Source organism: Bombus pascuorum, chromosome 9 (assembly GCF_905332965.1).
Source record: "Bombus pascuorum chromosome 9, iyBomPasc1.1, whole genome shotgun sequence".
Classification (NCBI taxonomy): Eukaryota; Metazoa; Arthropoda; class Insecta; order Hymenoptera; family Apidae; genus Bombus; species Bombus pascuorum.
This window is the reverse complement of record NC_083496.1, coordinates 477,690-505,683: the sequence shown is the minus strand read 5'-3', so window position 1 is coordinate 505,683 and position 27,994 is coordinate 477,690. Positions and strand designations below refer to the sequence as shown.

At 41.0% G+C, this 27,994-nt stretch overlaps 1 protein-coding gene across 1 annotated transcript; it reads right to left on the bottom strand.

Annotated features, from left to right (window-relative positions):
• Positions 1 to 1,314: 1,314 nt before the first annotated feature.
• Positions 1,315 to 27,994, bottom strand: LOC132910838 (tribbles homolog 2). The gene is made up of 4 exons (XM_060966927.1): positions 27,479 to 27,994; positions 24,527 to 25,240; positions 12,020 to 12,321; positions 1,315 to 3,154 (listed from the first exon to the last, which is right to left on the bottom strand). Exons 2-4 carry the CDS (start codon positions 24,815 to 24,817, stop codon positions 2,704 to 2,706), a joined length of 1,044 nt encoding a protein of 347 aa, XP_060822910.1. The 5' UTR covers positions 24,818 to 25,240; positions 27,479 to 27,994; the 3' UTR covers positions 1,315 to 2,703.

Genomic DNA, 27,994 nt, shown 5'->3' with positions numbered 1-27,994 from the left:
TTTTAAGAAACATACACCGTTGAGCAAGGATTTATCATAAACGCTATATTTATTTGCCTATGTACATAACTTTTATTATTGTTCCTAATGAATATTTATTAGGATTTAGTAGGACTTAATGGACTGGATTGAACTTATATACATGTTTTAGCGTCAATGAAACGCTCTTACCATTGTACCCTGACTCAAATGATAGAAGAAATCATGCACTGAAAGCGAACACAGGGTGTATCCAATGCACGAAAAGAACTGCAATATAAAATATAAAGGAAAAAAGTCTCTTATACAAACGTTCGACACATACACTTGGTGATTTTGCACTTAACTTTTCTTTTGCAGGATAATTGCAGAATAATTGTATAGATATGAAATAACTCTTGATACTTTCTCCGAATCAAACCATCTGCGAGGATTAGGGGCGTTTAATCGTTCGAGTTCTTATAATGGTATATAGTTTTACAAGAATATTGTTTTTTGAAGGAGGAAAAAACATGATAATACGAAATAGAAAACGAACAGTGTTAGCGTTTATGCACTGATAAATTCTAAGTCTATTTAAAATTTACGTACAGCATATACACAAAAGCTGTTATGTTTCGAATCGTCTCGATATAATTTTGTTTATGTATAAAATAAAAGAAATGGACATGGATCCCTTTTACACGAGATCCGAACGATACTGAATGAAATGACAAAACAAAATGGATTTGTAAAAAAAAAAAAAAATAATCGAATAAACAATACTTAGAACTTATCATTGGGCAGGTAGATTTTGCATCATTAATATTTGCTCTTTGTTTTCTTAATGTTACCGGCAAATATATGCATTTACGTATATTTCTGTTTCAAGAGGGAGCACGCGTATCAATTTTTTGCACGTACAGAACGTAATACACTGATTTTTAATATTTCAATTGGTTGCATATACGTATAAAAGTGCATGAACAAAGACTTACGGGTTTAATATAAAGAAAAAATAAATAAATAGCTAAAAAATATTATATAAGAACGATACTTCTTGTTAATAATGTATAAAATGTTTTTAATAGTATATACTGAATTTCAGAACGGACAAATTAAATTGAGATAATAAATAACTACTCGTAAGTCTTTGCTGACAATCAAATTTATGCAACGATCGTTAGACCTCTTTTTAATATTTTCCAACCAAAATGGTTGTATGCATGTATCATCTTGTATATTCTAGGCCGTCCTCCTTCGTCATATTGACGACATAAAATGTCAAAGAAGAAAAGAAAAAGGAAAGAAAAAGAAAGAAAAAAAAAAACGTGAAAGGAAGGAAAGAACGAACGATTTGGAATCGGAACTATCCCTTGATGCGACAGCTAATGGTTAACCCTTTATTTGGTATTTATTTGTAACATGGCTTTTATGTGTAACTTGCGCACGCAAGTATTATAATATACGTAAATATGTACGTGTATGGAAGAAATACGGTGTGGTTATAAGTTGGTGATATCTTGATTCGGTGAGTCGAAAAGATCAACTTTTTGTTATCAAGTTTATATACTCGTATGAATATATTTTCCTAGAACGAGCAATTCCGGTTTAACTTTCTTTTCACCTAAACCGTAACGTTTAAAACACAAGTTACAAGTCTGTAAAGAGAGCTCTTAAGAACTATTTCAAAATTCGCTCTTCATATAGGAATTGTAATTGTAATTCGCAACTGATGGTATATTACGTATTTCAGTGAGAATTTTGTGATAAAGTCGAAACAACACATATTTTATCTCTAGTTTCCAAACTTTCCGACGATTCGCTCTTAATAACAATCGATTACAGGAGGATAGTCGAACTTTCTCTATCTTATCTTTACTGTTTACGAAGACCATGATGTCGATGGCGTATCGAACTACTACGAACAAAAGAAATTTTGTACTATATCGTCAATAACCAATTGTTAATTGTATTACAGCTAATAGAAGATTACATAGGTAAGACGCGTTGTTCTTTCTTTCAATAATTCTCGTCTATTCGAAGTATGTTTATTGTAACTTGTACACAATTTTAAGATCGCACTATATTTCTTCCAAGGAGAATTACGCATTCGTCACATATGAGAAGAGGGAAAACGCATGGCAATTTTATCAACGTTTGCTTCAACATTGTATACTAAAGCAACAAGTGAGTTACAAATGCTCGGTTGTATTAACGGGCATGAGTTTTTTAAACTGAATAACCCGACAAAATATAATCAAACGCAGACTCGGTACTTTCACTTAATCGTTATGTGGAAGACGTTTCTTAAATATCATTTTTCTAGTCGACTGTTATCTTCCCTGTCTCTGTACAAGATATTCTGTATCGCATAGATAATGTACAATCTTGAACGAATTATCGAATTACTAAATTTTGATTTCTTATTACTCGTTGCTCGTTATTTGTCTTCTTTCTCAGTATATTTGTTACACGCATAATAGAAATGGTAAGTGTTGTTTTTCTCGTTTTTCTCTTCGATGCTGCGTGCAAAGTAACCGAGCGTTCGTATCTAACTTCGACGTATTTAATAGAAAATAAAAAATTAAGATATAAAAGCTAAGAAAACACAAAGTAGGAAACAAAAGCCATGTTAAATTGGGATGAAATGCCCTCTGCGCGCAGAATTTCCGTCCAAATAGAGGATTAACGAAGAAAGCTGGGTCCAGCGCACGCGGAATATATCTTTTTCTCTCGGAAGAGTCAGTCTTGAGGATTGTTAGGTAGCTCTGGTACGATCTGATCCTGACAAGAAGATCTGCTGGATGTGGGGCAGACTCGTAACGGTTTCGCGAGCCATGGGTGTCTCGGCACGTCCTCCGCGTACGGCCTCTCGGACGGTTCCTTTCTCAGCAACGAGCGGATTAGACACCGAGCACGTGGGCTTAGACCTTCTGGTACCGCGAACTGGCCACGCGAGATTTTCGCAAACAGGGACGCATGCTCGGCGTCGTTAAACGGATAACGACCGACCAGCATCGTGTACAGGAGTACGCCAAGCGACCAGATGTCGGCTGCCTTCCCGGAATAGGCTCGTCCCGAGCGTAGTACTTCCGGCGCTACGTATGCCGGACAACCCCGTCGATCGGTCAGCTTGTCGTCATCACCTTCCACGATTACCGCATCTTCTAGGCTTTCCAGACGAAGTCGTGTTCTAAAATGCAGACAATCGACATGTTAGTATACGATCCGAATTTATATTGATTTGAAGCGATATCTTTGATACATTGATTAACCACTTTATATATAGACCGATAGATGTACCTAGCGAGAGCGAGAGACCGGATCAACGACATTCCTCGAATAAAATCGCTATCCGTTTTCCGACAATTACAACGCGGCCCTTCGATTTAATGGAATTTAAGCCTAAGCTACCGTATCTAAGGCGATTGTTTACACATATCCCCTTCGATATCTGTCATCGACTTTAGCGTTTAGCGTTTAGCGTTTACGTTTATTCGCTTATCGCTAGCCATTTTCATACGCCAACGAATACGTACGAGATGAAAGTAACTGGCGCTACATCGCTTTCGACTGTCAGATAATACGCAGCGACCGGCTGTCGTGCCGGAAATGTTTGATAATAATACGTAGCATGGAAATTTGAAGAACGAATAATTAGCTATTCTGTGTAGATACAATTTTTAAAGATTAAAATAATTAACGTATTTTGCTCGACGTTCTATACATAATGAAGCAATATCAAATTACAAAGAGATAATTTCCAATCGCAAAGGGAATTTATCTTAATGAAACGCGCGGACGAAATGTTTTTATCGATTAAAGTTTTATCGCATAAATTATAATTTAATCGATCAGGTTAAAATCTGTCGAATTAAAAAACATTTGTACGCATAATATTTGATCGGAAGTGCGAGAAGCAACTGGTTGTAGAAACCTTAGCGAGTACTAAAAGAAAAAGAAGAAGCGAAAATATTTAACGGTCAAGCGCGATGCTTCTGCGTTCTTATTTCGGTTTCATCAAAAACATCGTGCTTTATTCTCTTTATAGGTACATCCTCCGTGGATGCGTCATCCTCGAAGAATAAACCGAGATCGTTGTCCAACTCTCAGCGTCGTATAGTCGCTCGCCATCGTCCGAATAATTTATACCGAGTCGATGATCGCGCGGAACAGCGAAGAAGAAGGCGGCAACGAGAAGACGTGGAAGCAACCGCGAGAGCGTGTGCAACGTTTTACGTACGGAGGTATTTTCAGTTTAGCAACGGAGGAGGACGTCGCGATTGAGCCATCGTCGCGTAATCCGCCGCGCGATACGGCGAGACGTCGTGGAACGAGGCAGAACGAAAGCACTGGTGAAAGAAAGGAGAGTGCGCGCCCGGAGACCGTATAGCCAGTTGATCAACCTGCAACGCGGAAGTCGCGGAACGCGTCTACGTAATATTCCTGACTCTTGAGTAACTTTAAGCTTTCCACGATGCTCCTTCTCGCGCGTTCATTACGATATCCGATCGATATGCAACGAGCATAAGCCAAGCTTCCTTTTTCTCCGGTATTCGTCTTTCGTACTCTATCGACAGATTGTCACGGCAGCGTCGATTATGTAAAAATCGTTTCTTTTACTGCTTCCGCTGATAAAATATGGAAAACACTAGAAGGTTACTGCCTCGAACCGATGAATTTAAACGTATCTATTTATAAAACTCTTCTTTTTAAAAAACCGTTCCAGTCACTGGTCGACCGTAAATTTTCTCAATACAGAGGATTAAATTGGTCTGATGCATCGCTCAAGGAAAGGGGAGGAAAAGCTGGATATTTCGGAATGATTCATTTTCAGCTGCAACTATTACTAATCTTCGTACTTAAAGCTGTGCTACGATTCTCTCAAGATTTATTTTTTTTTTTCTTCCACTTTATACGTTAACCGAGAAGGAAGTTAATCGACCAGAGTTTTGGATCACTAACATTTTGCGCCTTCTTGTCTTCGTACATAGTCGTACGATATATATATATAAATGGACATTCGCCATATAATCGAGTGTTAATTAAAACTATTATGGATTTTCGTGATTAAAAAGAACGGTTGTATAGTGAAACTTCGTAATAGGATTTTTTGCAGTTTACTCGCGAGTATTCGGAACAAGTGCCTGTTTTATTCAGAGATTTAAAATTCACGAACCAGTCGTTTCGTCAGATCCTTCCTTTAATATCCAAATTATTTAGAAAAAAAAATCCTTTTAAATTTCAAATAAAATCAACATACAGTGCCAACTGTAATATCGTGTAAATGATATCTCGATTAAGAAGCGCTTCGAACGAAACGTCGTTGTAATACCAAGCTGCAAAGCGGAGGGAATTTGGAGTCAAATTATTGCCAACAGTAACGTTCTTAGAATACATTTAACACAGATTGGCCAGAGTGCGTGTACGTAATATTCTCGAGTCTTGAGCAACTTTAAGCTCTTGATGCTCGTTCTCATATTGGCCGAGATATTTGGTCGATATGTAATGTCGTAATCGTTTGGGAAGTGCACACACGTGGAGAACAGAAACCGTAATCGATGCCACACAATGTTTTAAAAGACAATCGATACCACGTAATCTATATAATCTAATAAAATTCTCCGCGAGTGTTATCTCTCGTAATAGCAAATCGTTTTGATAGATTATTTTGAATAAAATTTATTTCCACGATCTAATTCATTCGTTTACAATTTACGTTCTTTCATTGGATTATCTCTACCTTGAAAGTTATGCAGTTTACAAAATCGTAATTGTTCAAAGTTGGTAGAGTGCAAAGCTGATTTTTAAATGATTTTTTAATTCACCGATACAAAGTATCGCAGTAATCTTTTTATTTATACGAAATTACGAATGCAATTAATTACACAATTAATTAAAATTCACTTTACGTTGTATCAAGTTTACGATTTTATCTCGTATTAAATTTCTCGTATTTGTAAGTACTTTAGATTTCCTGACCAATTTCGCAACACGTCTCTTACACCGCCTTTTATAAAAATAAAAATAAAAATCAATTTTCACTAAAGATAATTATCTCGTACCATCTATAACGATCCCGTTTTTTCTCCCATTTCCGTTAACATATTTAAATTTCGATAATCTCTACGAGACAACCATCGAACGTATCCCAATCTTAAAATTCGAACTTTACGTTCCACAAGTTCTCCGGCTACTGTATCAACCATTGGAAAACCTACATTTCAGAGCCGACGTTTTATTTTATCGCGCTAGAAGGATTAGTCGATTCGATGGACGGCTATACCCATTAAAGCTATTTGTAGCATCTTTGAAATAAAATTTTGAAATCCAATTCGGTAGTTACGTATGGCTTAGCGTAGGGTCGGCACACTTTCGTCGAATCATCTCTCGTCTCGATTTGCCTCAGAGGGAGAAGAGAGAAGAGAGAAGAGAGAAGAAAGGAAAGAAGGAAGAGAGAGTCTGGCACGATCTTGAAAATCCGAGCGAGTGTCAACGGCCTCGCGTGTCGTTTCCTGCAAGAAACCCCGTGTCGCTCGCTTCGATCGCCGCGCGTGTTCTCCGCTTTGGACGCGGCGAGGATAGGTCGCCGCGCCGCGTAGCTTTCTTCGCAAACTTTCACTCGTAAGTAAGCAAACGACGACGACCACGACGACGATGACTCCTACGACAGGCTGCTGGGTTCAAGAACCCCATGTCGCGCACACCGTAAATTCTACCGTAGTGATTTCCTCCGGAGACTCGTTTATTCTACGATAGCGTGTTTGAGAAACACGCGTTGCGTCCTTACCGGTCTATACAGGTTATGATAAAAAAATTCATCGAAACTTTGCGTATAATCTTATACGTCAAAACGAGGAACAAGGATTGTCTTATCTCGCGTGCTCTTTAAATCCTTTTACATAGTCTTCTGACGGACAAATTCCTTGGAACGAAAAAGCTGTACACGTATCCGAAGAATTTGTAAATCGTACAGCCTATAGCTTTTACAAACGAGTTTTAATTATTCGTCGGTGGAAGGTGCACAGAATTGTATAAAATAATAACGAATACAGATGGCAAAGATCGCTGTAAGCATAAAACGATCGATACGAAATCCTTTTTTGTTAGGAATTCTTGAATCAAATTTTGAAGAAACGTAATTTAACTTTACATTCGTCGAAAAGATCGAAATATAATTGATTTTATGAAATACAACTGAAAATATAAACCGTTGACTTTCGAACAAAGCTGTGTATAAATGTTAAGACGAATCGGTCGCTTCGTTCGGATTAATTTTCTAGCACGCGCGACAGGTAGTTATCGAGTTATAAAATTCGAATAATTATTTTCTCAGTAGCGTAGGATATTCGTAATTTATAGTTTTTCATTAGATACGCTATACCGATGTTGCGATATTAAAACAGCTTTTTAAATATGAATTTAAATTTCACACCGATTTGATAGAAACGATAAAAGAACAAAGGTATCGATAAAATATCTTACGGTCGGCTCTTGCAATACGAGTCACGAATATGTTAAGAAATTGAAATTGCATATTTTATAAAATATTCCCATTAAATTTAATAGAAATTTATTTGAACTCCGTTTGGTTACGATAATCGCGTACTATAAAAATATCGCGAAAATTATTATAAAATTTATTTGCTACGAAAATTATTTTTAACGGATTAAATATTAAAAATCTTACGTATCGCGTTTGTAGGATTTCTCCCTTAACATACGTACTTTGTTCGTCGTATATTTCCATCTAACTATTTTTCGATTTTCCGAATATAACGATCTTGTACAGTCCAACTTGATAATTCGACGATAGTTTTTGCAACGCGTTTCTTTCCGATCTAGCGACAAAACCGAATTTAAGAAGAAATATATCTATGCTGTATCGGATCGATTAAAATCGGATTTGATTAATGCGTCCATCGATACGGTAAACGCGCAGACAAGCTCGAGAAACTTCCGTCCGAAGAAAACCGAAGGAGGGTTCTCCTCCTAACGTTGACCGACGTATGCATCTCTTTTGTATTATCGGCTAGTTCGCCGAGACACTCGAACTCCGTAAAAAGGCATATCCGGGAAATGGTCGATTCGATCGATCGATCGGTTCTCGCTAGTTGGAGAGACGGAAGAAGGAACGGCACGAGCGTTAAGAACTCTCGTGGAAATGAGATGAAACGAATTTCTGGTTGGCCTTCGTCGACCGATCGATCGGTCCATTTGTCTGAAAGGTAACGAGAGAAAAAGCTCGAGCGAGAGAAAGAGAGCGCGAAGAAGTTTGCGCGTCGATGACTTTCGTACGATGTTGTACACCAGAATTAGACACGAGGGCGTCGCACGTCGGCTAGCACCGATATACATATCGTGTCGATGCTTGTTCGACCAACGAAGATCTCAACTCGTAAGGATTATCGACACGTATTCGCTTGGCTCGAACGATCCAAGTTGCCGGCGTTGTGTCGCACACGCATCATACATGGCGATAGCAATGAATGCGATGGAACGTTCGAAAGCCAACGTGTAAGAAGCAAGTACGTTGGTCGTTGGCTTTCCTTCAAAGATCAGACGAGTACAGGAAACGACGAATATCTCTTTACAAACTCATTTATAAAGCTGTCTCATTGGTAGAAATTTGACGACATCGAACATACTCGTTTTCTCTTTTATCCAAGTCACGAGCGCTTATTTTCAGCAAAAGTGCCTGGACTGAGAAACGATACGCACGATTCGCGTCTTTCCTCTTTTGCTAACGACTTTATCGGGTAAAGAGAATTTTCGATACTGCGAGGAAAAAGGTGATGCAAATGCGAGACGAAAGGAAACACAAGGATATTTGCATAAGCGTGATTGCAGCAAGATACAAGGATAGTTGTTACGTATCGGTATTGCGCACTGCAACCATCGTGATTATATTTGTAACAAAACGACCGACACGAAACCGATGCATATCTATCGGAAATGCATTTTTAACGACACTCCTTTGTAAATCCATTCCATTACCGGAAGCGTTCACCTCGAAAGCGCTTTAAACTCGAGGGGATAACACACTTTTCCAATTTCTTGCTACAGTAGTATATCGTTGTTTCGTTCCTGCATATGAAATACGCTTATCAGTCGTGACAATTGCTATACCCAATTTTATATCTTTTACTATTTTACAGACAGTTAAATAGGATATCGTTTGACTCGATAAGAAACAGGTTCGTAATTTCAGTAAACAGGAAGACCTACTGTACGCATATCGTATACATACATATATATGCAGATTTTATCATTTCTTAGTCGCAATTATATTTGTTTCCAAAGAATTTCCCCATTGAAATTTGGACTTGTATAACCGACTATGTACGGAAATGTCCACTCGTTGTTCATTGATCCAGGTTCGAATTCTCCACTGCTATCTTTTCGACTTTGCTCGGTTTTCAAGCTCGTCGGAGACAAGAGCGAAAAAGGAATCGCATAGGTGTTTCACGATGCGCGTCTCAGCTTCGCAACATGAAAATCATCCAAGCGTAGTCGCGTTCGGTATGACTTTCATCGTCTCAACAATTTCGTTGGAATAATTTCATAATTATAAAAGTAGAAAAATCGAAAATTTTCATCTACTCGTCACGTTGCAGCAAGTTAAGCGGAATATCATTATCGTCCGAATCTGAAATCTTGATATCTTTGCTCCGTCGATGATCCAAACACAAAAAGGAAAAATTCTCACGTCGCGCGGTAATTTCAAGTATCGGAAGATCGATCGCGTCCGGGGGGTTAACGCATGTACACGGTGCAAACGCAATTATGCGCGCAGGAAGACGTACCGTACACTGTTATAGGTGTGGATGCCGCGTCGCGTCGCCGAGTTTCTGGGAGGAGGTGGAACGAACCACGCGTTTCCTAATTATACCAGCGTTTCAAAATCTCCCCAGTCGATAAACCAATATGCTTTTCTGGCTTACGACATTCCCTCTGTGCCCTCCCCTCTATTCCCCACTATGATCGCATCAGCCCTTCCTCTTTACTCGCGACATGCAACCCGCTGCCTCGCTGCTCTTTCCTTCTCGCTTCTCTCCTTATTTTACGCGAGGGAGCAGCAGCTCACCGAGCGACAGGAATGCGAGCGCAACGCGCGATTGGCCAACGCTGAACCAACAACGCGCACAAAACGCCGCACCGTGGCTTTCTCCTTCTCTTGGCCTTTATCGCTCCATACGCTGTGCGCTACATACGGGAAACACGTGCATACGAAATACGGGCCAGGATATAGCAAAGTTGTAAAATCGGTCGATAGTCGGCCGGTAAAGCGATCGTGTTTCGCGCGTCGCAACAAAGGAATCGACAGAAACGAAAGCGCACACGGAACTTGAAATTTCGGTCAAGGCCATATAAAGAAACGTTTAAGTTTAAGAATCGATGTATTTTATATACATTTCACGGAATAAACTTTTATATATATATATATAATGTCTCGATCATTTGTTTGGTTGGAAACTCGCGTGTAGGTGCGTGGTATCGCGCGAACGGTCACGTTCAGCCGCGGGAACACGCCTTGCGAATAGCTTGGCGTGGCGTAGCGTGGCGTGGCATGGCGTGGTCTGGTGTGGCGCGATCCATTCGTTCCACAAATTCATTCCATGTATTCTGCATATATCGTGCAATTCCATATATACAATACGGTGCAGTAAGTTATCGAGATGGCATCCTTCCGCGGCAAGGGTTACGCGATAGGTGAAACGGAGACGGCTACGGTGCGAGTCAGGCTTCGCTAACCAAAGGTTTGGTGTCGTGTGACACGACGCAACGGCGACACATCGCATCGTGGAAGGTTAGCAGCAATTGTATAACAGGACGGCCGGATAAAACTGGCTACTTCCACGTTCGAATCGAGTCAAAATAACCTACGTTACCAGCTTTGTAACAGCTTTGGTTGGTCGATCGGTTGAGGTTGAACGAAGATTGTTACGTTGGACGAAAGAACGATGTCGCGGAGTGTTCCCAAGGTACAGAGAGTCTGTTGCGAAACCTCGTATTACGAATAAAATCATTTTTACGTAAATTGTACAAAGTATTTGTTAGAATGTGACGCGGTCTCGTTTATAACACGATCGAAACGTCCGCTAGGAATGCAGCGGCGGCGACAACAACTTGTCAAATTTCCAATCGCGATAAATAATCGACTTGGAATAAAAACAAGAAAATAGGACGGAATTCATTAAGTGTCCAAGGGTTGCGTATTGTGCTGGCGCGTATCGGTCAGTGAAGGGGAAATTAATTTATGTAGGCGTGCAAGTACTTCTTTTCCAAGATATACCTCCTGTGTAACCGATGGTGCGGAGGAATTACAGGCGAATATGGAAATGAAACGAATACGAACTGGTTTTCCATGGCTCTGCAACGCGCCTTCTCTCGCTCGCGCTAAGAATGCCACGAACGATACGTAGGCGTGTACCGTGTATCGTTAACAATCGTATCGAATTAACAGCTAGTTTGTCCAGACTGTAATATCGCAGCGTTTAAATCAATATCGTGGCGCATTTGTAACGAGAATCGCTAACGCGCACGTGTAATCCGTTCGTAGCAAATTTGGGATCGAGCGAAACATCTAAGACAGGACAGACCGGACAAATTGATTTCAATTTGCAATATGATTTCGCTAAAAGCATCCTAGTTACGTAAGATTATAAAATCCTTTATAATCGCTGTCTAAAGATAATTACTAGAGTAACATCGAACGTTTATTATTTAGATAATCGTTGTCGAGGCTTTACTTGAAATACTTATTCTTATCCTACGTGTATATATGGTAGACACGTTAAAGAGCTATGTAACGAATACCTTTCGCGCGAAACGTCAGAAAATAATGAAAATAAAGTTACTCCGAGTTAATTTCAATTTATCGTTGGATCAACTTAAGCTGCAAATACCGAAAGATCGCTTATACGCGTACAACGGTGCGACTTTCCATCCAAGAGCGTCCAATCGATCGATCTTATCATCAAGATACAAATTGTTCGACCTATTTTCAAATCGCTGTGGACACGCCGCCTGAAAAATACGTTTTATATGTCTTTACCTTGCTTCGTCGGCGAAAACGAATTTCCTGAGTTTTAAATCTCTGAGCACGACCCCGTACTCGTGGCACGTAGCTACGGCCCTGGCTGCTTGCCGGAAGAGTCGCCTGGCCTCCGGTTCCCGCAGTCTCCTGCGCGCCCTTACGTAGGCGTGCAGGTCACCGTGGTGGCCCTCCAGCAGGAGGTAGCGTCGACCTCCAGGTGCTTCCACCACGCCTGCAACACCGCTCGCCGCTCCGGTACCTTCTAATCGAAGGTGCGCCTGTAGTAGTGCCTCGCAACCTTTGTCGCCCACGGTCAACGCCTGAAATTCAGGAAAATCGTTGCGTCACTCACACCTTCGTCGTCTCCCATACAGCTTGCCGATGACGATTAGGAAATAATCTTCCAGGAAGGACAAATGATTCGTGCTTCACGCTTGTGCTCTTGGCTTTTAGAATAGAATTAGTCAACGAAATACGTGCTCAAGATTACGTTATCGTTCAAACCTATTCAAACGCCTATCACTCTACTCTTACCAGAACTTAATATTATTACGAAACTGGCGGTAAAAGAATTCCCCGCCAAGAACTTTCTTCCTCGTAATCGTTGTACTTATCCGCGTATAGTAAAGCGTATTTAGGAAACGAGAGATCTCGAAAAGAATTTATAGAGAAGGAAGAATACCTTATAACTAATAATAACTCGAATTAACGTGGTTTAACGTATTTTGACATGGCGAAAGTAACATTTTTATCGGATCGACAAATATAACGATACGTAAAACGTTATTACTGGTCGTACGTTACTGCATAAAAGCTTAATATTCCTCCTACTTTTGAAATCGCTTAAAAGCAAGGAGAAAGGAGATAGGAAGAGAAAGAATAAAAATCAACGATTAATTCGAGTTTAGATCATTCCTTCGTATCGAACTGTCCTACTTGTTCGGTATATGCAAATTTTTCATGCACATACCGAATAATTTTTGGCACGTTCTCGATAACACGCACGATATCTGTCATTGCGCTAGATAATTGTACGTTAGCATTGGCCGGTTAATACGGATATCCGCAGCGAGCAGACAATACAAATATCCGGATCCCTCGAACCAACTACATCTGCTAATGCCCGTATGCTCGCCTTTCCTTTGCCATTATGTTCATTTTTTCCACCGTTAGACGATCTGTTTCCGCTGGTCTATCATTCTCAGCTTCTTAATCTATCTTTCGATAAATTCGATCTGTCGGGACGGAAGCTTGCGTGTCGCGAAACGTGCCGTTTCTTTTAATTTTCGTTTATCGAGAACTGGCGCGATCGCGAGATAGTTTGTAATTATGAAATCCCAACGATTCCAGCGATGACCATCGAAACTCATCGATGGTTATCCGTTACATTTAACTTGGACTTAAACTTAACTTAAAACTATATATCCATGTACATATCTTTACGAACATTATCCAACTTTATTTCCAATATTTTCGACCATGATGCATAATTTCTATGGATCACGTTCTATCCAATAATTTCGTTCCAATTACGTTGCTAATCTATGATCGGTAACTTTTGTCTCGTACGGAGCAACTTATTTTCGCAGACAAGAAAAGAAACAGAGACGATCGGAAAGAAGGTAAGCAATTTTTCAAAGAACTTGATACCGCACGTTCGTACGCGAATGTCCGACTCGAGTCGATCATGGTCAACGTTCAAGGTGCCGAGCGGAATCGCATCCGGCTACCCGGGATAGCAAAGCAGCGGTGGGTTTTTCTTCCCGACGGTTAATTGGACTTAATTGAGATCGAACTTGCCGGTTCATCGATCAACGTAGAAACAACGTCGAGACCAGTTCGTAAGCTTATCTTTGTTCATAAGCTAGCAGGATAGTAATTATCTTTGCAAAGATTCGATCGTACAGAAGCAGCTGCGAAATACGTGCAAGACATTTCGGAAATTCCGTTGGGACGAACGAGATGCAACGATCGCGTTAAACGTATTGAAATAACGATCGATACGCTTCGAACGATAGCAATATCTTTTATACTTTCCCCCCTTGTTATTTGCTTTTTGATCGTGTTTAATCGTTTCGTAGACTTTTCTTTGCAGACTCGCATTCAAACGCCTTAACTTTTAAGTCAATTAGATGGCAAGTTTACGCACGCACGTTGGTTTTAAATCGCGCGAATCCGACCGAGCCTCGTCGATCCGACCCATCTTTTAATTGCTCGCGACAATGCACGTGTCGCGCGCGAGACACAGAAATATAAGAAACGCTCCTTCTTCTCTCACAGCGAATCCGAGTTCGTCCCGATTTCTTTCGATCAAGCCATCGAATCCTTTCTTCGTTGTTCATCGTCATTTCGTATAATTTACGTACACTATCGAGCGTACTACGTTCTACATACGTGTTAAAACAAGCTTAATCTCGTACGTAGCACGAGTTTATATCGGACGAGATGCACAATTCGAACGCGTATCGAAATAAAATCAGAATAAACAACGACTTAAACATTATTTTACCATCTCGCTTCCGTTTAACAAGATTAATGAAATATATTGTATGCACGCGATATAGAAAATCATAGGAATTTGCTTACAAAAGTACGTTGACATTAAGCAAGAAACGGAACTGACTTTACACGATTAAACGCGCGAACGCGTGTCTCGCTCGGGCCAGGTGAAAAATGGGTACGACGGTGATACGTTAACGGGCCTTTACAAAGCAGCTCGATAAAGGGGCACACGAAATCTTGGCTACTTTGGAAACTTTGTTCGTTCGGCCGTTCATCTCGCGTGTCGAAACCTGACACGGTTTCGAAACTTGGGTCCCATTAGTTTAATAAGGGCACCGCTGCGTTCTTTACGAAATCGTCCGCTATACCGATCGATCATTACTTTTACGATATTCCAAGTTCGTACGGCACGCGAGTTTCGCACGCGATCAAAATGACATTTCCCCGATAAATTATCGATCAAACGTTTACTTCGCGTCAACTAATCGATTATGTTCGTACTCGATACTTGCAAATTCTACAAGCGCAAGATTAGAATTTATTTTACGCTGATCGATCCTTTCGGAGGAAAATTATCGCGGTGATTAACCTCTTTCGTTGTCGTCGTTCTAACGCGATAAGCTTTTTCGCAAGATCTTTCAAATTTACCTTTCGATCGCGTCACGCGCTTTCTATCAGACCACTGGCGTCGAACGATCTATGGTTTTCGTTGTGTACGGGTCAATGATCGAAAAGATCTCGGGTAGAAGCAAAGTTACTTTGCGTTTTACACCTTTAATCGTTAAAGCAAACAACGAAACCTCGAAAAATAAACCAAGAGATCCTTTGTTTCCAAACGCGCTTCCAACGAAGCAATTGCCACACGATTTCCAACGAATTCTTCTCGCCAGAGCCGACTTTTCTTTACAAAATTCGCCGCGCAAGTGCCTCCGATTGCGACACGTCGACCGCTTAATCACCGTGTAAATATACCGTTCTAACGCACACGTGGTGTTAAAAACTGAATTGTAAGTTGGGTTTTCGGCAATGTAAATCTCGAAGTAATTCACACGCGATAAACGCGTCGAATAAATTACGGGTATTCGATTTATCTACGGAAAGCGTATCGCGAAGATGAACCAGCTCGATCGTAGGTGGTCAGACCAACGGAAAAGGTAACGATGAATTTAGATTTGCTCCAGTAATTAAGTAAGACGATTAGCGTTTAAATAAGACGAGTAAGTTGGTAAGACGGCCACGGCCGAGTCGATGCAAATTTTTAGATTTTCCGATCGAGCAGACCGCGGCAAGTCGCGGTTGAAGTTTATACTTTTCAATATCACACACGTTAACAACCAACTACGCGCGTAACATCACGGCGGAAGACTTTCTCGTCGTTGTAGCGTTAATCGCGTATTTGTCGTTTAAAAAAAATCTGTTTTTAGTAATGCTCGCGCAATTCGATCGATAAAAACGTTACGCGTCGTATTTTCGGCCATATTCGTAAGTATGTATAAAGGATCCGTGGCGGCACTGTGCATCCACGGGAAATTCCGCCCGTCTAACGAGCTATCCAAACAACTCCGCTAAAGAAACACGCGTCCAGATCGATTTAGTTGGATAGCAGCGAGTGGCGGGGGCAAGGTTCTCCTAGTCGATCAGAAAATCTGAAAATTTGAATCTACTCGATCGAACCTTTTTACCAGGACACTGGCCGTGTCTGAACTAGTCTTAAAGTTTGAAACTGGATTCAATCTTATCTAGTATCGGATTGAAACTTATCTACGAACCAAGTTGTCTAATCGAGCGTGTCTTTATTCCGAAAGCTATCGTTGTTAAGACGTCGTTTGTAGGCTACGGAATTTTCCGTGTATTACGAGATTTCGTAATTATGTATCGGCTAATTAGGAAAAAGGCAAAAGTAAAAGTTTTTTCCGTCGTAACGAATACATCTGTTACGAGTACCGACAGTAACCGATTAAAATCGTTCTCGCAAATACGCGTATCGATAAAGTAGAGTAGGTGCTCGGTATCGTACGACGATCGTAACTGGAATAAGAAAAGCTCGCAAAACTAAAAATATTTTCCACGCGAATGCGACGTTATTACGAGAAACTTTACACTTTCTGAAACGATGGAGAAACCGAACGGTATTAAAAATCCATTATCTCGATATTTCGTTGCATTATTAACGATATCGGACTACGACGTGCGTTTCGAATATACCACATATACATAATTACGCTTAACGCGATACGGCGATAACGAACAAGCGTGTACGAGTTATATATTCCTATCTCGATAAAAGTCCGCTTTAATTTTATCGCTAGCTCTCGTACGTTTCTGACTGAATTGCACGAGCAAAGAGTTTGCAACTTGTAATTTTAACGAGTTTAACGATAATTCTAGGGTCGTCTGTTTCCCGCGATTAACGACGTAGAATGTATTACGTCCAGATAGAAGAAAAGCGAATATTTGCCAGAACGCGAAGCCGATCGATCTTCGTAAAATAATCCAACAGCCGAAATAACGCTAAACTTGGTTAGCTGTACGCCGAGGTAGACTCGTGAACGCGTTCGGTAGAAGGTGGTCGCGATTGCGCAAGCATATCACGCAAGGCCCGATGTAATCGTCGATTAAATTAAACGGCCCCGGCTTTAGAAGCGATTATGAATAACGGGCAGTGCTCGGTGATACGAGCAAGTAACGACGAGGTGAGGCAAGGTGCAGCCTTGTATTTGTTCGCCAGGCACACAGTGATGTAAGCGGCGCATTGTATAACACGATGATTGTAAAATGTTAATGGAAACGTGGTGGCAGCTGCTCGCATTGTGCCTTCTCTCTCCCTCTCTCTCTCTCTCTTCTCGTATCAGAGGGTTTCACGTGGCGCCTTTTCGTCTGTCGAACATCGCAATTATTATCAGGAAGAAGGAGATAAGGTCGGTAGAGCGACACCGAGAGAAACGGACTTTTGTAAATTACGAATTATTTATGGCCGCGGTTCGTTCGCAGCTGGCGGACGAAAGGCAAATTTTAAGTCTTTCCACGCGCGGATGGAGGAAAGCGACGGACGTAGTAGTATTACCACTTATACAGCACTAGGGAACAAGCGCGAACGTTTTGTCGTTGTTTCGAACTATTCGCTATTACGTTGTAACGCGTAATGACGTTGCGTCGAATACACAGCCAACTGCCGATGGAAAACGCGCGTATTTCGGCGTAACTGTAGCGTCTCGTATCGGCACGTCTTACCCTTTTAACGCGTAACGACGCGTACCTATATATCTATATTATTTAGATCGGTTCCGTAGATACATTTTTCTAGTATTTATCTGCTTTTTTACATCGTAATGCGCTTGCTCGTTCGTGTAAATCTACCAAAGCATAATTTACGCAGCTGCGTAAAGAACGAAAGAAAAAATGAAGTAAAAATGCGAAAATAATCTGGCGATCGTTTAGCCAGCTACCTGATACCGATACAACGATACAGGCGACGCAACTAGAAAATTCTAGTTTCTTCGGTCACGTGGATTCGATAACCGTGACTCCTAATGAAGTACGTACATACATATATTATTATGCGTACCTTCTCGTAACCGACTGGACAACGCGAATCGAGATCGCAGATATCGATACGTTATCGCGCTGTTAAAGCACTGGATTTAAAAATAACACGATCATACCGTATTAAACTATATAATGACACAATTTACTATCTAGCATCAAGTGTATAGATAGATCGGAGTGTAGAATTTGGTCGTACGAAGGATAACGTAAGTAAAAGGCGACCATCGATATTCACCGCTAATAACACGAAAATGAAATCGCAAGAATAAACTTTCTATTACGATAAATAATTCGACTGAAATTATTGGACGACGCGTGTACCGTTCTTGTTCGCAAGTGTAACGCTACCCGGAAGATTGGCGGTAGGCGACTATATGCACGAAAACCTCAAATAAATTACTCGGAATTATAGTAGCTAGTTATTACGTCACAACCTCGCAAGTTTTATTCATACGTATAGCGGAAGCAACAACTGTACAATGGCTTATTTCTATGCAACGTGTAGTAGAAAACAGTGGTCCTCGATTCGGATTTCGCGTTTCCCATACATACTCTGAAATTTCTGCCAACGGAAATTCAAATAATTTTCACCATCGACGTATTTATATTTCTTCGTGCTTCGCGTAAATTTCGCGTAACGAAAAGTTACGCCGACTAGAAACGCCGGCCGGACGTAGCAAACGTTAATCATATTCTATACGCGTGTATTCTTTTGGTAACCTTGTAACTCTGTTGTCATCGATAAAAAGCGTTAAATCCATCGCAAAATCACGAAAACTTTTTAGTTCCATCGACCGCGAATCTTTCGAACGATCGGCAGGTGCGACTATAAAAGAGATCGAAAAGCAGCGGATAATACGTTCTAATCGAACTTTGGAGAACCACTGTCGGACGCTCGCTTCGCATTTACATGGTACGTTTCTCCGGCACAAAACGGAGAAACGATAAAAATTCTTTCACGGAATTTTCTGTACTTTGGTTTCTTTTCCGTTCGACGGACGAAACGGACGCACGATCGCCTCGAGCTTCGTCAATTCCGATCGCTTTACGGCGATCTGTAATTGTCGTACGATGTAATATCTCATAGAGGCTCGTTGTGCGATTACAAACGAGTTAAATAAGATCTAAGATGCCGAGTCTCGAAGGGTCAACCGAATCCAGGATGCGAGTACGCGTGCCGAATCGCTAACGATGATTTATCGCTTTCGTAAGCAGCTTCTCCATAGACGGTTTGATCGTCTCTAGGAGAAACTTACGTAAAGAAGAAATAATCGTGTGTGCTTCGACGATCACCGGTACATGTTACACGGTATATTCTTTCAGGGACATCACGAACCAGGAAGTTGCGTTTACGGTTTGCTGAGAATGTTTCTACGAATATTTACGTACCGATCTTGATCTCGTTTCCATGGCCAAGAAAACTTTCGACGTTAAAAAAAAAAAAAAAAAAAATGAAGAAGAAAAACAGAATTTGGGAGTACAAAATTGAGAAGAAGACGCAAATTCTAATCCTCCGTAACGGGATATTCGTTTGCGTGTCAAAGGAAAAGATTCCAAATGGGTGGGGATCGATGAGAAAGTCGGACGCGCGTAATTTTTTTCTTTTCCTTTTTCTTTTCTGTTAACTGTAAGCGGTATACCGAAATGTAAATATGGGTTATTACCGGCTGTCGTCGAGTTGAAAATCCAAGATAAAAAGTCGACGTTGTGTATGGAACGTTTTGGAGCGTGTTACGCGACAATTTAGCAAATAACGATAATAACAATTTTATGATAAACAGAAGAATCAGGCGATAGCGCTTTTGGATCATCCCTGTGGAATTCCAAGTGCTTCTCGAGTCTGGGATAACAATAATCGTCGTTCGAAGGTAAAACATTGCGACACATCGCAACGGCTGCGTCCTTAAAACAGCAACGTTCATTAGAAATGCAACAACTATGGGATTTAATTGCGAGAAATGCGGTGAAGGTTGACGCAAGAATATACCGAACAACTTTTCTCAGAGAGTGACACACGCGTTCCTACCGATGAATCTCTTATGGCACCGATGACAATAGAAATAACGGTTGCCCGTTTCGCGAGAAGAAACACCGGATATACCAGAGGATCCGCTACTTCTCCTTCTAACCGGTAGGTAACCGTACCTACAGACACGCTCTAAAAAGTGTGATTTCTTTGCAACGAATATCGCCTCTCGATCGTCACCGGTTACCGTCTCTGCTTTTCCGGTATCATTGTCTCTGGTCTATCTTTTCTACCTAGATCGTTCGCTCTTATGGATTTACTATGTAGGGTAAAGTGCGAAAGAGTGTTAGGTCGCTCATGTCGGCGTTTTTATAGCTGCTGTTAGATATGCCTCTAAGAAACGTTTTCACATATACGTACGTGTACTGTATCTATATATATATATATATATACATATACACACGTATACACTATGATGTATAGTTTTACTATTGTACTTTGTTCGATTCATACGTTCTTTCACGGTATCGAAACGCGAAACTACAAACCTTGATCTACGTATTACAAGATATACGTGGGTCCATTTTCGACGAATCGGAGAAGCCGAGGGATCGAGAATCGACTTAGCGAAGACGGAGAATATATCGTGTTTATGGTAAAAATAAATGCGTTGGAAGATTACCATTCCACGGCATTTTCAAAACAAACTCCTGCTCGATAGCATCCTCGATCCCGATGGATAACTTTTGTTTATTCTGTTAAAAGTAAACGTCCATTCGGTAGACGATCTAGTTCGAGGTAACTGTTCCCGACGAAACTCCTATTATAAGTACGATTAGAATACCTACTGGTTTCGCACGAAATATGATAATCGTTCCAGGAAACTACCGATTAATCGATCTCGTACTCGTCAACGACCCGATCGATATCCACTCAGTGTCCAAGTATGTATGTATTTATGTATTTTCTGGAAAAATCGAGTTCGATGTTTCGTCGATTACGCGCGCACGTACTTGGTAAACTGCTCGTCGAACGGATACCCGACAAACGGATATTCGAATTGAATTTTTTCGACGACCAAAGTTTCCTCTTTGATCGACGATACGAAAATAAGAATCATCGACACGTGTATTCTCGTAAATAAGAATGAAACGGCCATCTCACGCGGCATACACGGCACACACGACAGACCACGAATCGGTGGCATTGACCGATAACGCGTCGACCATTCCCGATCGGCCTAAATCTCGAGCGAATACGCCCTTAAGCGACAGTTTAGAAAGGCGATTTTCATCGATACATCGCCTAACGTTTTATTCGACGTATCTTTGCACGTTGTTGCACACCTGCCTTCGAGTCTTACATGACGCGACACGTATCCTGCAGGCAGGATGCGTTTGCCCTATCAAGGATAAACGGCCAAACGTGTTGCGAAATCCATTCGCGACTATTTTTCTTCGTCAGGCAAATCATCGACGAGAAACATCACGTCAGACGCGAGTTTCCGTACATTCGCACGCTGATTTCACGATTATTACCGAGAATACCATTTTCGACTTGGATTTTCTTCCAATTTATCGGCAATTTGCCACAACGAAACCACGTAAACGACGAATATCGACCAGTCTATCGACCGTTTAACAACATCGATTAACATTCGCTGTAATTTAAACCAAGTTACCGACTTTTAACCCTTTCGAAAGACCAGACGATACGCCGCAAGATAATTTCTGTGAAAGTGAAATTCTCTCATCTCCTGCTGCATGATGCTGATATTTCGTTCCAACGCCTACAATCGACCTATTTTATCTTCTAAATCCCAAAGGTGTAATTCGTTGTTCAAAAGCTATATTAAAGAAAAAAACGCGAATATGGGATACTTAAACTTAACTATCGACGCCTATAATAATATGGGATATAACAATAATGTCGTTATCAGAGACACGTAAACACTTGCGTTACTAACAGACAGGAACGACGCAATCTTATTCGTCAAAGCATGATGTTTTAAAAATTAATTCAATTTTTTGTTGGGTTACGTACTGTTACGGCGCGCTAGGCGGTCCGTGCGACGTCCCTTTCGGTCTAGCCGCCGTAGCCTACCCCTCGTTAAACTGAACCCAAGGAACCACCATAAACCGAATCTTTTCAGCTTAACTTCGATTCATACAAATATGTTCGGTTTATGGATCGTCATTTGAACAGTCATTAGGTTTATTGCACACTCTTGCTAATTACGGGGAAAGCAGATGTGCCCTGCTAAACAGCTGATTTTTCCCAAGACCAAGGACACCCATAAGTCGTATCTGCAGGAGCCTCTCTCCTCGGATTTGTTTATTAACTTCGGCTATAACCAATGGGCATCGCGGATCGTGTGAACAATGAATCCGTGTCCTTGGTTCAGTAAGGGCATACCCGTACCGAGCTTTCCTCCTAAATAGCACGAGATGGGTCAGTGACTTGACTTCTCTTCAACTCCTCCGACAGTCAACATACTTCGGACGGTTCTTACGCTCATCGGGCAGTCACGTTTACTAATTTAACACGGGATCGGCATTCAACGCGCTAACGATATCAACTCTCGGGTTAAACAGTGTACATATGTTCCACGTGTTGTAATCGGGTGTAAATACATTTATATTAGATAACTGTAGACTACGGTTATTCCACCACAACCACCCCTATTGTCCTAACCGAAATAAGGGGATCGCCCTGCTCGCGGTGTCGATTCGTATATAGTAACGAGAATTTACGACTCCCGTACGCGTCTCGGTTAGGCGCGTCTCCCCGCGACTGGACGAATTAACACGTACGTTTGTTTGTCTTCTTACGGTCAAAGATAGTCGAATAACGGAGCTTAGTAAACCATAGTAACCGATAAAAATCGATATACCTATATTTTATCAACTAATATATCCATATTTTAATTTATGCACATTTTAACATGCGCTTTTTGCGTTTACGGAAGGGATGGTCCTTTCACTACGATACGAGATATCTGGCCATAAATTCTGCGCAAAAGTCGTACGTCTTTAAAACGAAACTTTAGTCGTACTTTGCTTTTCGTGGAAATACCACTCGTAAACTTATAAATCTGTACGATCGAGAAAGGTGAAATAGAAAACTTTTTAAAAAGATGGAAGAATAAAATTAATTGTACCCAAACTTGGTGCGCAATTTCTGTTAATTTTGTCTAAAATGATACAGCATTGGTAATTTTTAAGACACGTTCGCTCTTGTCATTCCTTCGATTTCATTTTGAATGTTGCAACGATGCAGATAAAAGAAGGTCTTCAAATCTCTAGTAAGACGTTCTCGAAGATCGAATTTATATATAACATTTTCCTACGTAATATTTTTATCGTTTGGTATTACGTTACTGCCTTCGCGTATCGTACATAACTCTAAGAATGTATCTACTTTTTAAAGAGTAAATCGTCGGTAAATATGTACGTATGTAGGGGATGACGGTCCAACGAAAACGCGTAAAAGTTGTGATCGTTTACGGTTCTTTATCGAAATAATTGATAATCGGCCGCTAAAAATTGCGCACGCGACAATGACTAATTGACCGTTTTATTAGAGACGACCAAAATATGTATTTCGACGATACTTTGAATGGCAAATGTAGCTTATTATTTCGGCGATAAGGACGACGAGCGTAATGCTCGTTTAAACGTTATTGTCGTCCGAAATGGAAATTAACAAGTGTTGCGTTCCAGTAACACCGGATCAGTTGGCTCGTCCTTCGTTCAGCGTGCAAACGATTCACGAATACAATACCCACGTGAATAAATCTTTCTTTTAGAATAATTATGAAATATTAAGATAAATGTATACAATTTTTAGACTTTGAACAGTACCCGTACTTAAATAACGTAGCAAAATATTCTGAAAACGATGATTCCATCCGTAAATATTTTATTTGAAATATCCATCGAAAATAAATTTCATCGTTAATCGTATATCAACGTTTCTTAATCTTAATTGATCGTAGTTATTTTGTAAAAGTCATAGTGAGAAAGATTACGTCAACCTTTAAACCGTAGCGTGTGTATCGATGCTACGTTTGTTCTAATCTAACAGCACTCGATGTACGTTCGTATATTACACGAATCACGTTTTCCGTGAATTAACCCCTTCGCCGATTTAACTCCCCTTTTGGTATATCTCGATAAAAACATTTCAAATCCGAATGATCCGCCGAAAAACATCAACGACGATGTTCTCGATAAAATTAAGCAGCGACATTTAACGACCATTTATATATCTACGTATATAAGAATAATATGGATCAACGGGGTTAGAAAATCGAATTGTCGTTGTATTTCTACCTTACGTAATCAAAACACCAGCGCAACGATCGATTATTCGGTAGCTTAAAACTTACGCCACTATCGTGTACAACGCGTCAGGCGCATGCAAATGGTAAAAGAATGAAAAAGCGGATATTTATCAAACGCGTTTACATAAATACGAAGGAAAGGAACGAAAGATGGTCGAATGCTCACCTTTGCGACGAGCTGTTGACCAGTGTGTACATCGACGCATCGGTATAGAGCGCTGCCCTCGGCCGGTCCAAGAAGCAAATACCGATCGCCGAGTATGGTAGGTCCGTGATGATCGGTAGGCACCGGTTCGTAACTAGGAAAGACAACCGCTGGCACCGAGTTTGTCTCGTCGTTTGTCGGTTGTTGACCGATGTCCTGACTATTGTTCGGACAGACCAGGAACTTCCCATTGTTGGTACGAGCCACTTGTAGATGAAGAGAATGCTGTCTAACAGCGGCTGTCACTCTCATATTGTGCCGTTTTCACACACGCACTGTTTTACACTCGCGACACTACCACCTCCTCCCTTGTCTTCTTCCCTTCGAAATAGTACGTTTTAATGAAACGAAACACGCGTCCGTGTTTAAAAGTTGGATCGATTTTTATAATTATTCGTAATTATTGTCAGTAAACTGTTAAAGCGGATAAGCTTTTTGAACACACTTCACAATATTACCGAACGCGGTAGCTGCGACGATTATCGATTATCGATTATAACGAGCCGATTTGAACGTCTCTAGGCTTGATCGGTATAAACGCATATATAGCTATGTATTAATTATTAGATAAGAATATCACTTGTGCTTAGGCCCACGCAGCGTTGCTTCGTGCTATCGCTGGGTCCTTGGACGGAGATCTTCGTGGGTGACAATCGGTCACTTTACGGGAAAGCTCTGTAACAGATAGAAATAAAAACGAGTTTTCACACGATGCACCATTCCCCGTTCGAACATGGTATATACTAAAAATCTGAACTGCTATAAATCATCGATTTCATCGATTCTCCGCACCTACCAACGATTGTATTTTTTGAAGTTCTACAAATGGTAAAAAACCGTTTGTCGCTTTCGTATAAACGAAGAAGCTGTAAACTCGTTGAATCGAATATACTAATTATTGACATTCGTAATAGGGATTGAACGACAGGGGTTCCGTTTATCCTCTATGTGATTCACGGACAATTTCAAAAGATCATGTTTCGACACTCGTCCTGCCTTGTGCGCAATTTCTATAGAGAAGGGGATATTGTAAGGTCAGGGATATCGCTGTAAGGCGGTCGTTGCGCTGTAACGTTCTAGCCAGCCAAAGAAGCCAACTGGCAGAAAAATTATAAAATGTGATGCAAGAAAATCTCGACAGAATTATTAACGCTGCTAATGATACAACGAATTTTTATCGATTCCCCTCTCCTATATTTACACCTTGTTGCGCACAACGGACGACAATTTTGCACAACGTTTATCGTATTATTTCGTTCGAGATACATATTATGATACATATTACGTATTATTTCGATACATACTATCTGGATTTCGCGTTAATTTTCTATCTTGTTAACTTGCTTTCGTCTTTGGTACCGTAACTTTGGTTATGACATCTCGGCGACATGACGGTGTACAATATTTCGAAAATATTCATAAAATTTGATTGCAAAAGATTGCAAAATAATTGTAAAACGTGTTTTCACAAGCTCTATTGTAATTTCAAGAAGCAACCATCTGCTCGCGAAGATCGGTTTTCCAACTACAATTGTTGTGATTCAACGATATGTAAATTTGGCGTCCTTGGCTGTATGCAACGTAAGATACGCTTCGTATATGTATGTAAATCGTACGAGTATAAAGGTATGCAAAAATTATAGGTTACCGCTCCTTCTCTATTCCCTGTGAAACGCATCTGTTTCATTTTAATTTCTGCTTATTGATGTTTCCCAATGATGCGAAATCAAAAGGTTAATCCTGAAATAGGGAAAAGATACACCGACGGATAATCACCGACTCAAGACCAAGGCTTACTCGATCGTTCGATTTTGTTCGATATTGTTTGTACGGATGTCGACTATCGATATTCGCGAAATCGCGCCATTACGATATCAACGCACTTGCGCAAAGCTTCTACCCGTTCCAAAGATCAGAGAAGTGTGTGCGAGAGAGTACACGTCCCCTGGTTCTCTCCATGGGAGATAATCTTGATCGTAATCCGTAATTTCTGCTCGACGATTTACCGAGACGTGCTTCTTATCTCGAATTACTCGAACGTTTGGAACGTTTGGTAAGATCAACGGCGTAACGACAGGTACGGGAGCCCCGTGCTGGAACTCGCGTAAGCGTCCCCTATGTCCATGTTTATTGAATGAACGAGGATCTGACGAAATAGCGAGCTCGGAATTAGTAAAGGATTGCGTCCACACGGTAGCGCGTGTCGAAACGCATGTATATGTATGTTGTGTTCGCACGCATACTACCACCGAGTAGATAGCAGATATCCTTCGGTAAGGTCAAAATGGCGGAGTTCCACAGTTGTCACGACGATACTGCTAGCACCGGTTGCATTAATAGCGCGCGAGAACGTGACGCAATACCGCGAAATAAATTGCCTAATACGTCTGCTCACGCAGTCGGTGGATCGTACCGGTGTTTAAACCATTTTCCTATACGAATAAGAAAGAAAGTAGACAACGACGATAAATTAGAGTTCGCGAAGATCTATCGAGTTAAGCGGCGAAAATTTATTCAAATATCGTATCACAATACTAGATGAAAACGTTTGTAAAGTTTAGTGGCGTTCAACGGTATGCTAGCCACGAGTTTCGATCGTCTAACCCATCGGTTGTTGCGAAATCGTGAAATTCTGACAAATAAACGACTCGATAGGAAAGCTAGCAAGGATTACACACTGGTATTATACATATGTATATCAGGGCAAGCGCACCAAAGTAAATATACGATACAACGAAGAGGCTGACATCGATCCGGTACGCGTCGGTAATAATCACTGCACTTTGCACTGTACTCGCGTGAGGCTGATACGCTTAATACGTGTACGCACACCACAAACTTCTCAATGTTATTCTTTTTTCTTCTAAATATATTTATCCTGGTGTACGACAGCAAGGTGAACACATGGATTACCTTTGTATGTTCTTCCTGTTGTCGCCGTGCGTTCCTGAACGGGAGGCTGGGGTGGAGAAACGGTCAGATGTAATCCGAGTTTCCCCCAAACACGTTGTTGATAACCGCCGTCTGCTCGAAAAGCGAACCCCCGGATTTTACCGAGCGTATTGGTTTTTCGAATAGCGCGCGCGTTGGATAAAACCTGGCCTTCTTCCTGGATGACGGTCGGTCTTTCTATTCACGGTTCTCGGGATTCGTCTTCCGACCAGCCGTCGTTGTTACCGTTTCTCTTTCGTCAGACAGACTACGAGAACCGAATGATTCGAGAGAAACGAAGAAACGTGGAGAGCTGAGCGGTTACGAACGAGGGAGACTGTGCGGTAAGATTTATATCCCGCGCAACGGACGGTCCAACGTTTTGGGCCGGCCCTCCGCTCAGAAACGACGGCGGCAGCAGGGCGAACAAGCACAAACCAATCGCGCCATTGTGCAGCAAACGACTAAAGCTGCGGTCGCCGCCTCGGCTTAACGCTT